The sequence below is a fragment of the Colletes latitarsis genome, chromosome 10 (genome assembly GCF_051014445.1).
Source record: "Colletes latitarsis isolate SP2378_abdomen chromosome 10, iyColLati1, whole genome shotgun sequence".
Classification (NCBI taxonomy): Eukaryota; Metazoa; Arthropoda; class Insecta; order Hymenoptera; family Colletidae; genus Colletes; species Colletes latitarsis.
In genome coordinates, this window is record NC_135143.1 from 12,937,094 (window position 1) to 12,949,278 (window position 12,185).

The following is a 12,185-nucleotide window of genomic DNA, read 5'->3' on the forward strand; positions in this document are numbered from 1 at the left end:
CCAATATTACTTGGACAATCTTCAATTCCCTTTCCGAATGACACAATCAGCATCCTAATTTTGATACAATTTCGCGCACTTTGTTGCCGGGAACGCGTGGAACACCTGGCTTAATTAGGCACCGTTTGTCGGTCGACCATTCGCGATGTAACAAATTCCATCGTTTACAACTCGCCACTCGCGGAATTAATCGGTCGGTTTTAGGATGTAAATTGTTAATTCGATTGGTCGCCGAACCGTTTACGGTCGCGGTCGTTTCATCGAATTTAAATTACATAGGAATATTTCCAGGCGAAAACGTGTTACACTTTCGGCCGCCGCGTGGAATTTTCATTTATCGAACGAGATTTTACTTTCATCGTTGAACTTGTTACAATCACGTTTGTTCCGATAGCTGTTCGCGAACGCGCTCCCAATGTTTTACCATTCTACTTTTCTCGTTATGAACGATTAGTATCTATTCTGGTCGTAGTGGAATAATAAGCGTTGGAAGTAATATTTATCTTTGGATTTGTTTCAGTTTCTTTATTTTGGAGAGAAAGAGAGATCAGTGTCAAATTGATGGGAACGTGGAACCACGAGTAAGTAGAATGTGGAGAATGTCAAGGAATTAGCAAGCCGCGCGACGCTCGACTAAAATGTCTGACCCAATATGGCGCGTAACTACTTTCGTATAAAGTAGATGAAGCAAAGTACGTACTACTACTAAGTCGATGTCTCTCCTTCTTTTCACTATTTTTTTAAGGTCGAAGAATGCGTGAAAGGATCAATGTTTTGGTTGATTGCTCCCACGACATTTCTATGTACAATTTGCACCACAGTGACTTCAAAAAATAAGGTCCCCCTTTGCGAGAGCCTGGTATAAATCGATGTAGGAAGCTGTTTTTCGAGGATTCTTTTCCCCCGGATGAATTCGCGTTTTGGCCCATTGTGGCCGACGAGTGGAGCGGTTTACAATGTACAGGAGAGATTCGCGTGTGGTCCGAATCATTATGTCATGATAATGTAACAAGTTAGGGCGCGACAGCCGCAGTCGAATTGGCACCCGGCGTAGAAATATTAAATCAGCTATGCAGGAGTAGCGATGCAGTGATATTTCGGCGATTACCTTGAAAAATATTCGTCATCCGAGCTCTGTTACGGCTACACGAAGAGCTGGGCCGGCTGCCTGGCCTCTCGCTACTCGCCTTTCTATTATCGGATCGCTATCAGATATCATCATTATCGGGGGGAGGCAGACTTTATTGCCACCAGAAATATCCTCAAGAATAAATTGTCGCACGTGCGACAGGGGCCCATACCCGCTCGCCGCTTTATCACGTTTAACGAATGCGTTAATGAGCGATTAATGTCGCCGGGAAACGACGACGCGCGCGATCTCGCGAACCTGGACCCGCCGTGCCCCTAATTGCGCGAAACGCGTCCAGATAAAATACAACGACGGGGAAATCGTTCTCGAGACGCAGAATCGCGGTGGAACCTTGGGGTGGATGGACGAAGGTTAGGCGAAAAATAGTTTTCACTGTTTGGAAGCAATTTTCAGGAAAGTCGGTGGCTCGATCCGCAAAGAGGTTATTCTCATTTAACACTTTCGATGCCAAAGGTATTTAAAATGTTCTACGAAACCGTGTTCATTTATCTATGAATCGGGATTTCGTTATGTTTACAAACAAGCGCTAACAAGATCCTAGAATATGGAAACGCCGGCACTCTGCTAAGAGAACCCGGCTGATTAATTAACGACTCGACCACTGGAAACTTAAAAGATTGCAGTTTTAAAGAAAAATCTCATCCCTACCCTCGTTGTACGACTTGAATGGAATATACTTAACGGAGGCTCTACTGTACCGTAAATTGTAAAACGGAAAAAGAGTAATAGTCGATAAACAAATGCCGTGGGTTACGTTCGACGTAGAATGAAAACAGTTGAATTAACGGCGCGTTTTCGATAAAATCGAGGGAAAGGGTTTTAATTAAAACACCACTGCCGGATGCTACAACTATGGCTGGCGCCATATCAAAAGACACAGTTGCTTCGCACGCCAAGTATGTATGAAATGAGAACGACTACCTCAATCGTGTCTATTCCTGAGTCCCGCGTTTTCTAGCCGGGTTACTTTATTTTATTTTATTAAATGGAAGACAAGACTCGGGGTGCACGATAAATCTCTTCGATCCGAGTCGAGGATGTTCTTCGACGATTTTTATTTTTGGAAGGTTCGACGAAGAAACGATCTAAACAAGACGTTTATACGAAACGGAGAGCAAATTAATCGGTCGCTGAACTTTATGTCATTTTATCCCGCTTTTGATGACAAGAATCATTCACACCGTAAAAATAATAGCGCGATGATGCAATCGGGGACGCCATTTTGGAAGGGGATGACCTCATCCCATTCGGTATTTACTGTCAATTCGTGTGTGGCGTGCCTGGATACAGTGGCGCGCTCAGAGCTTCAAATATTCATTCTTTAGGAAATGTATTAAGTTTCTTTGAGAAAGAAATGGTGTCCTACTACTCTTTTACTTTGCAAATACAATTCCTTGCGACGTTCATTCGTTCAAACGAAATTTATTTCGGGCACCGAAAGAGTATCGAATAAGAACAAATGGCTAAATTTATTATTACATAATTTGGCACATACATTTAAAATAATTAAGTTACACAGCCTAGCATTCGAATATTTTTACTGCTCGCTATATTTAATATTGAACTTGAAAAATTTGTTAGTGCGTAAGAATAGTGTACCGCCATCTTCTATCGATGGAACAATAACTGTGTTAGAAATTTGGACGAAACTCAAACGGTATTTTACAGTACGTCTAGCCAGTACGTGGTGCCATCTTCTTCGTCTAAATGCGAACATAATTTTAGAGAATCATAGCATGATAATGGTACTTCCAACTGCACTATCACCACAGACGAGGTATACGAGTAGACCTTTCACCTTATGGACTTTTGTGACCCAATCTGACTGCCATACCGACCTGAAAATTCGGAGGTGATTTTAGCGTCCTCTTCTCATGGATGACGGTCAGTTGAGAAACTATTCACTGAATTAGTATTGATAGTCAAATAGCTGTAGTGTTTGCGTAAATACATGTGAGTTGACTATGGAAGGGATTAAAATTCATTTCTGATCTGTTGGTAATGGGGTTTCGAGACCCCATAAAAATGGGCCAAAAAATACATTGGGTGAAAAATTTACTCGTATACCTCGTCTCTAACAATACTCTAGGATCTTTGATGAATCAATGAGAATCAAAGCTAACCTAGCGAAGAAGCTCTATATTCATGATGATCTATGCAAAGCGGATCGCAGCCAATTTGCTAATATTATTTAGTTTTTAATTAATAATTGCATTACCCTGCTAAGAGTGATACGATTATTAATTAAACGGTAAATAATATTACCCAGGTCTCACCACGAGGAGGTTGCTGCGAGTGGAGACCCAAAGGGAGATAGATGGAGTCAAAGTTCCATCGATCTCCCTTTTACATTCTTACAAGCTAGATTACTAAACTAGAGAGATAGAAGGAAGCAATATTCCTTCGATCTTCTAGTTTAGTTGTACCAAGTAATTATTTCGTTTAAAAAGGGGTGAAACTAAATTATGGGAGACGCGACGCGACGCGATGCTGAACCGTGCAGCAGATCTTCGGATCGAATCGACACTACCCTTGGTAGATTGATTTCTATTTCTAGAAATCGATCTATCATTGGCAGGCGACTAGATCTTTCGGACAAACTGGACGGCCGATCACATGTTTCGTTCGACGAAGCAGTGGTGACCGAAGCAGGAAACGAGAGAGCGAGTCGAGAGAAGCTACTTGTTAAATAATTACTTGGCAATATTGGGAGACGCATACAATAGGGACTTAAAATTAACGTCGAAGCTCAAGTCTAGTCAAGTTGAAGCTAAAATTCAGACGATAGAAGGAAACAAAGTTCCTTGGATGTTAATTGTACCAAGCAATTATGTGGTTAAAAAGAGGGATGAAGCTAAATCGTGGGATACGCGACGCGACGCGACGCTGAACCGTGCAGCGGATCCGAGGATCAAACCTACTGCCCTTGCTAACTCGATCTCAACAAGAAAACAGAGAACTGCAACTCCGAATCGAGGTCTCCATTTCTCCAACGCAACCCGCCGGGAGCCCGAAGGACCCGACTTAGGCTGTCTGACAAAGAGAGAGTACCTGAGACAGAGTCGACTTCCGCTGGAAGGTATGCGTTTCCGCAGAATACGGAAACTCCACACCTTCCAGCGAAGTGCCGTTTTCCCTCAATCAAGCTTACCAAGGGAAGGCGATTAGATCTTTCGGACCAGATACACGGCCGATCACGTGTTTCAATCGATGAAACAGTGGTGACCGAAGCTAGGAACGAGGGAACGAGAAAACGAGAAGCTACTTATTGAATAATTGCTTGGTAGAACGCAGAAATATGTAGAATAAAGAAATCTTCGACGTTAATTTTAAGATTCGCGACGAAGCTTAAATCTAACCGACTTAGAATTAAATGTCCCTCGGCGGATGTGGCGTACTCCCTCGATGTCCCTGCGAATAATCTGAAACTAAAATTGATACACATATTAGTGACATACGAAAGGAAATTTAATAAACACCATGCAAATTAGACAAAGCGATGGAATAATTTGTCGTGGTGATGTACCGAAGAGTGAGAATCTATAAGATTCTCTATGCTAGACCTACCTAAGGAAATGTACAAAATTTACACATGTTACAAACAAAGTATTCTACCTATACTTGCGTAACGAGAGTATAATGTCGAAGTAAAATAGTAAACGATTAAAAAGATTATCCGAAAAACCATACAAACGAAGACGAACAGAAACAAAGATTGAGCAGAATAGAAAATCCAACGATGAAATCAAAGAATGAAAATATCCAAGAATTAAACAAAATATCTTAGCGGAGTAGAACAAGAGTAAAAATCTTATTCTAATTAGTGACATCAAAATTCATAAAATAATATGCAAACAAAAATGGTACATGGTTCAACACAATTATACCAATCAAAGAATGAAAATATCCAAGAATTAAACAAAATATCTTAACGAAATAGAACAAGAATAAAAATCTTATTCTAATTATTGACATCAAAAAATCGAAGTAAAATAGCAAACGATTACAAAAATTATCTGAAGAACCATACGAACGAAGACGAACAGAAACAAAGATTGAGCAGAATTGAAAATCCAACAATGAAATCAAAGAATAAAAATACCCAAGAATTAAACAAAATATCTTAGCGAAATAGAATAAGAATAAAAATCTTATTCTAATTAGTGACATCAAAATTCATAAAATAATATGCAAACAAAAATGGTACATGATTCAACACAATTATACCAATTCAAAAAATAAGGCAGAAGTAGAAATAGAGGAGGAAAACATAATAACCAGATAAAACCGGACAGTAAAACAACATTGAATTATAACCAAACAAATAAAATAAACTGGTCAATTTTGTGATAATAATATAAATAAGTAAAGTGGGCTTACTACTTGTTGAGCATTAGTTACCATTACCAAGGAAGCACCAAAGGTCCAGCTGTAACATAAGAAACGATTCGTAATTTAGCAAAAGCGATGGACGGTTCCATAACGTTCAGTTGATATCAAACGACAAAATAGAAGTGGGGAGAGCAATTTTAAATAGTTCTTACCAGTGGTCATCACGGTCCGGCACTGGTCAGTAGTGGTCAGTAGTCGGATCTGCACTGGTCAGTAGTGGTCAGTAGTGGTCAGTACTGGTCAGTACTGGTCAGTCCTGGTCAGTCCTGGTCAGTCCTGGTCAGTCTTGGTCCCCAGTGGTCAGCGCTCCACGAATGGCCTGTCTTAGGCCCGCGAGACCCGATTCCCCTGGATGCTCCAGGGGTACTGAAGAATTTGTCCAGCAGTAGTCATCAAGTGGGGAAGTCGAAGAGTGGGGAGACAGTGTCAACGTGAAGAGTTAAGAACCGCTTGGTCTAGAGAACAACACTATTTCGATTGGACCCACCTTTTGACCATTGCTGGATCTTCACTGGACCGCTGACCTTGATGTCAACCTCACTGTTGACCACCAGGGACCATAAGCTAGTCATTGTTGATCAACGACCCATTAAAACCATTACGAAGATTAAAGCCTTCTTACGAGGATCCCCTTACACTTTGGAAGAGTGTATCTCATGTTATAAGACACTCGTGGTACAGCGATAGCGTTCATCCCATTAACGATAGGTCTATTCTTTACCTCGTTTATGTCTAATAGGTATACATGGGTTGGGAAATAAAAATGCCTGGGCAGTTGAGACTCAAAATCGTATGCAGGTTGACACAAATCGGATTTCAGCTGTTTCGAAAGCAAGAAAGAAAGACTCACATTCACCTTCTTTCTTGATTTCCCGAAGCTGTCCAAAGCACCTAAGCTCACATACACATGGCTGTGGATTGGTATGCGTAAATGGAGGGGTAAGCTTACTCTGGTCACCGGTCTGCCGTCTGATAACACTGTTTTGAATCAATTTTTAGATTTATCAAGACACATATGTATAACCTCCGTATCTATAGTATTACTCATTTTCTATTCGTTAATTTTTGTTAATACGTGTCTTTTTGTACATCAATTCGAATAATTACAGAAACATTTTTGCCCACACACTACATTTTTGGTAAAGAATTTTTTTCTCGAAAGTGAATAGGAATTCGGGGGTATGTCTATTCATAAAAAATGCTTGTAATTGACTCCCGCAACCGAAAATAATTTTTTTAGAACGATATGAAATTTTTTTTTTTCACCGAAAAATTTCTGTACCTAACCCCCTGTTGATTTTTCTTAGAATTTCGTTTTTCATTTTTATAAATTTGTTTGACGTTCTACAGAAATTTTGTTCACTATTGTAGAAACAGTTCAATGAAAAGTTTCTCAACTGACCGCCATCCATGAGAAATGGACGCCAAAATCACCTCTGAATTTTCAGGTCAATTGTCAGTCAGATTTGGCCACGAAAGTCCATAAGGTATAAAGTTTACTCGTATACCTCGTCCGTGGCATTATTATACAAACATTTCTTACCGTTTATTTATGTTTGGTACTAAGAATGTAGTAAATTAAATATAACGATACGTAATTTTAGTTTCATATTTCATTTTTAATTTACAATTTTAATAAATTCGAAGTTAAGTTTAACCAAATGCTAAACTAATAATAAATTTTATTTATAATCGTTATGTAAAATATCTTTCGTAATTTTTAAGTGTATAATGACAGCTCTGATAAAACTGTTTGCTTTTGGAAAGATACCCGAATTGCATACAATAATATGCAAATGAGTAAACAGACGCGAAAATAAAATAGAAGGTATTTCGGTTTTAACTCGAACGCTGCCCATTTTACTGTTTAACAATTAATTATTAACAGCTGTGAAATTTATCACAACTGTTAATTTTTTTACTTTTACCTTGTACTGTAATGACTACGAAGTTATAGTAAATATTATTGATTAATTTTTGTAGTAAACTTTTGCCAAATCTTTAGTTTCTGCGAAGAATATCTTTACGAGTCAGTTCCTTCTCAAGAAACATTTATATTCAATGATTTGACAATTTTAGTAAACATATTCGATAAAATATTACCTTTAATCAACGACAAGACATTTTGACGTTTATAAAAGATTTATAGAGCGAAAAATATTTAAGCCGCATTAAAAATTGAACGATCTAACGTGGTTTCCTTCAAATCTTATTTTTCCGAGATTCTTCCCACAAACATTTGCAATTGCGTTTTGAAACAATGTGGATATGAATAATTCCTATTCTTATCCCGCAGTTTGTCGGACTGCTTGAACATCAATTTGTTTTCATAGTTAGCGCAATATTTCTTCGTGTTTAAATTTTAGTTTCACTTAATATACATCTGCTCGCAATGAAACTGAATTAGATTTAAAATCTTCTGTGGCACCTATTATGGCATCGTACCTCGGATAATACTATATTTTCGAAAACAATTGACATTTTATTAGAATTACAACAATGTTCGATAACCCGAAACATTTAAAATTTGTAAAATTATAAGTGATTAAACACGAATGTATAGATTCAGTCCGTGCATCGATAAGAGAATATTTTTGTATATATCAAATTTATAAGGACGTTTTTAAATTAGCTAGCCCCATAGAGATATTAATTCCTGACAGATGGCATCGAGTATCGGTAACTGCTTTAGTTTTAGAATCCTCCTCAAAATTTTCTTGACAAAGTGTCAATTATTAGGTGCAGACGGTCCTCGACTTGCGACAGCCCGAGTTATGTCAACCAGCATGTACGACAAAAATAAATAAAAGCGACAGTGATCGATTGTCATTTCAGTGGTCTTGAACTCCAAAAAAGTGACGAGGTCCGTTCTGCGAAAAAAATTAGAAACAGGTGCTGACCGATCAAACAATTGGATCTTGTACTGCAATTACGCTGAGACAAATTTGATATTGGGCACTTCGTAACACAAACGGTATGCTATTTTAACGCTGCCTTGGAGCTTTGTCACTTTTCTGCGAAAAAAATCGACGACCTGAAAACAAAGTTTACATCCTTTCTTCGAATATACTATATTTTTCGATAGTTAATTGAACTCTTGAGATCTTTTTCTTGATCATCCAGAATAGTGGTTTCCAACCAAATTTCTGCGCTCCAGGATATCTGTACAAATATTCCACGCAGTTCCAGCCCGATGAATCCTTGAAATCGTATCGACGAACGCTGCATCGATCTGGACGTCGAACGTTCTTCCGATCGTTGTCCAAAATTGTACGACCGACGCGTAGATTCTGTTCTCGGCGGTCTGGAACGAACAAAAATAAATTCAGACCGATCCGTTACGACGAAGGCCGTGCCAAATTGAATCCCACGGCAGATGTGTACACCGACGATACACAATGCTAATTACAATATCACTATTTTCGTGCGCCCGTACAACACTCGCCTCGCCACTTGCTGTTACGTCTCACTGCGATTCAGCATTCTTCCACCTGTTATTTATCCATCGGACACGCCGTGAATTTTATAACGGATAATCGATTTTCTCGAACAACTAACAGGGCGGTCACCGTTTGTCCAATTTCCTTTTTTCCGACCACGAATTTTCAATAATTCAAATATCTGTGCATTAAACGACATTGATCGCTCTAAGCTCGATTGATAAATGCGAATCGTTCGATTTAACGATACCAGAACTTCAAATTGCGCTTCATTGTTCTGGCACGAAGGGGGCAATATATTTAAAACGCGACACGGTGTATTTTATTTAAGCATAAACATCGGAAGACACCTTGTAAAATGTTGACTCGAAATTATTTTCTTTAATCGCTTATTGCGTTTTATTCAAAGGTGTCATAAGTTGCCTCTAGGTCGAAATAGATGTACATAAAACTGCGGTGGAAATAAGGTTGAGGACGAATGAAAGAAACCAAACTGTTTGAATGGAAAATGGGGCAAAACAATCCAGAAGTAGGACAATTCGAATCTTGAATTTGTCGTAAAATAGAAGATAGACATTTCAACGATGATGTTTCGATTAACATTGCCAGAATTTGTAAAACTACAGTTACAGTTGTCTGGCCAGGCTGGCGCGATCATATTTTCGACCACCCACGCCGAGAGTTCTAGAAACTTTGCGAATTGTGGATTCTCTTGCGCTGTCGCCTACATGGGCAACGGTTAGGTCGTTTCGGGGGGTGGAACGTCGAGGTCTAGCAGGCCCGTTTATTGTAAATAATAAATATTTATTATCGTTCAATTACAAAATACAAAATAAATACATAATATATACATTTACATACAAAGTACAGATTTTGGAGTCTAAACGGAGAGAAGTTAGGAGCGTCGGATTTACTTTCCCAGGAGGATCTTGCGGGTGGCGCCGATGCTCTGGCCTGATTGGGTGGCGCCTTTGTTGGAACCGGCTTGGAGACCAATCACGGATTCTCCAGCGCGCAGTTGCTCTTCCGTGAACTCGCGTTTGCATTCCTCTGATGGTTTAGGTCCCAGGTACGGTCCCTTCCACTCCGGGTGCTTGTACGTCTGCGAAAACGAAGGAAACTTAGAGACACTCGAATCGAGAATCTTGGTGATCCACCAAAGGGGGAAGAATCGTTAGGGAAACTTTGAGAAATAGAAAGACGGAAGACAGTGGTCCACTAACAGTGAAACTTAAAAAGTGGAGGGCTCTACCAGTGAAAACAAACTATGTACAGAGGAAGTAGTAGAGATTTACAAAGCAGAAACGTATAAGAACTAAACGTACCGTACGACCAAGAGCGAACAGAGTGGTCACCACCTGTGCTATGTCCTTCTTCTCCCACAAGTCCACCGTTTGGAACACGTCCACGTCGTCCACCCCGTACTCCTTCAGAGCTTTCTGGAACCTAACGCAAAACAATGCGATGGAATAATCGCTCGTTCGGGAACAGAACGAAAATTCGCGCAAAAATAAACCGCGAATCGACTTACGAGTTGATGTTCTCCATCATTTTGAATTGACCACCGGAGCTGTTGATCTTGGCGACCGATCCGGGCGAGATCTTATTCATCAGGTGGCACAGCACCTGTCCATCCTTGAGCACGTCCTCAAACAGCTCGCCGGGCGGGAACTTCTTGCCAAGAATGGATTCGATCCATTCCTGGGCTTCTTTCTCCATCTCGGGGTTGCGTTTCGCCGCTATCTGCAACGAGAAAAATCCCCCATTGAACGTTGCGGAACAGAATCGTTGGAAAGCTATACGAATTTCTCGCTAACGAGGACTCGAATTGAACGCTGTAAACAGGAAGTTAATAATTTCGCGATAATTGGAGGCTCTGAAGGTGCAAACTGTAGCGCAACGTGATTATTGTACGATCCGAGGCTCTGATATTAAATTGTATCCATCCATCCGGAAGCCACGCGAGTGCTAGCGTTATTTCCGGTCTGGAATCTCGGAAGCAGAGCCTGTCCAGTGATCGATATCGAAAATGGCCGGTCACAACGAGTCATCGCGGACGTCGAGAAGAAAAGAGTCCGTTTTCTATGATCGCACACTCGGAAGAACTGTCGCGATTCGCGAGGACGAAAGTCGTAGCACAAATCCTGGCGATCAGGGTCGTACCTTGGCGCGCACTTGACGTTCGAGAGCCATCCTTGTACCGTGTGGTGTATCTTTGAGTGGACTGAAGTGCTCGGGCCGATCCGTGGTCCCTCTTATACCAGATGCCGAATGGCGGGAATACGGCCCACGCCGCGAAGGAAACTGTCCAACACGGTTGGAGTTGGTGCGTTTCACCACCGTCACGGTGGCGTACGTCAAAAAAAGACAGCTCAAGCAGCGAACGCGCGCGTGTGCGTGCGTTTCCACGGTTCTCGAGGATCTAATATTAGCGACTTATTCACTTGGACAGGGTGGCAACACGTAGGATTTCCAAAATCGCGGCTGCCAAACGTACAACGTCGCTCATGACTATGCACCAAAGTCGAGGAATCGCTAATTTTGGGCCGAAAGATCTTCGAACTGTCGTGACTCGGCGATATAGATCGTACGGAGACGTACGTTTGCTCGTTTTAAAAAAACGCACCCTCCGCTTTTTCGATACGGTTTTACGTTTGGTTGCGGGACAGGAAAGAGAAGGGACCGTTCCTTGACCGAAGCTGTCTTCGAACGACTCCACGGGGATTGATTAATTTTTTTACAGTGAATTTAAAGGGGCTAGCCTCCCCTTTGCAACGACCCCATAAAAGTTGATGTATCATTTTTTATTACCGAGTTATCTTTGAGTGAAAAGTAACAAAGGGGTTTAAAAAAGACTGTGGACTGAAATATAGTGATATCGTTCGCGGAAGAATCGCAATTTCGCCTCTATCCAACGTCAACTTTCGCCTCGCTGGCACTGACCCCTCCTCCTGTTTAGAAACACGGTCTTCGAATTCCTGTTAATCGTAATAATACGCCGTCGAGTATGGAAACATAAAACCACACTTTATACTTGGCAATCAAATATTTCTTTTTAATTTTTTCTAATTATTTTTTTCTAATATTCGTAATTCCTGTTTACACCGACTTAAAGATCATATTCTCGTTAAGAATAACAGCAGGCCCTTTCAATGTATGAATTACGATTTTTCGACGCGGCTTGGGAAACGATGATTTACAAC

At 40.5% G+C, this 12,185-nt stretch overlaps 2 protein-coding genes across 2 annotated transcripts in view; both read right to left on the reverse strand.

Moving 5' to 3' along the window:
• Positions 1-12,185, reverse strand: part of LOC143346680 (protein phosphatase 1 regulatory subunit 14B) — a 126,157-nt gene that overhangs the window by 103,698 nt on the left and 10,274 nt on the right. The window lies entirely within an intron of this gene.
• Positions 9,766-11,303, reverse strand: Mp20 (muscle-specific protein 20 transgelin). Its single transcript, XM_076775110.1, has 4 exons — positions 11,146-11,303; positions 10,514-10,725; positions 10,308-10,428; positions 9,766-10,084 (listed from the first exon to the last, which is right to left on the reverse strand). The coding sequence occupies exons 1-4, from the start codon at positions 11,173-11,175 to the stop codon at positions 9,893-9,895; spliced, it is 555 nt and encodes a 184-aa protein (XP_076631225.1). The 5' UTR covers positions 11,176-11,303; the 3' UTR covers positions 9,766-9,892.

Coding starts and splice junctions, on each gene's coding strand:
- Mp20 (XM_076775110.1), bottom strand. CDS start 11,175: ATGGCTCTCGAACGTCAAGTGCGCGCCAAG. Junction 10,726..11,145: donor AACGTCAAGTGCGCGCCAAG/GTACGACCCTGA, acceptor TTCTCGTTGCAG/ATAGCGGCGAAACGCAACCC. Junction 10,429..10,513: donor ATGATGGAGAACATCAACTC/GTAAGTCGATTC, acceptor GTTTTGCGTTAG/GTTCCAGAAAGCTCTGAAGG.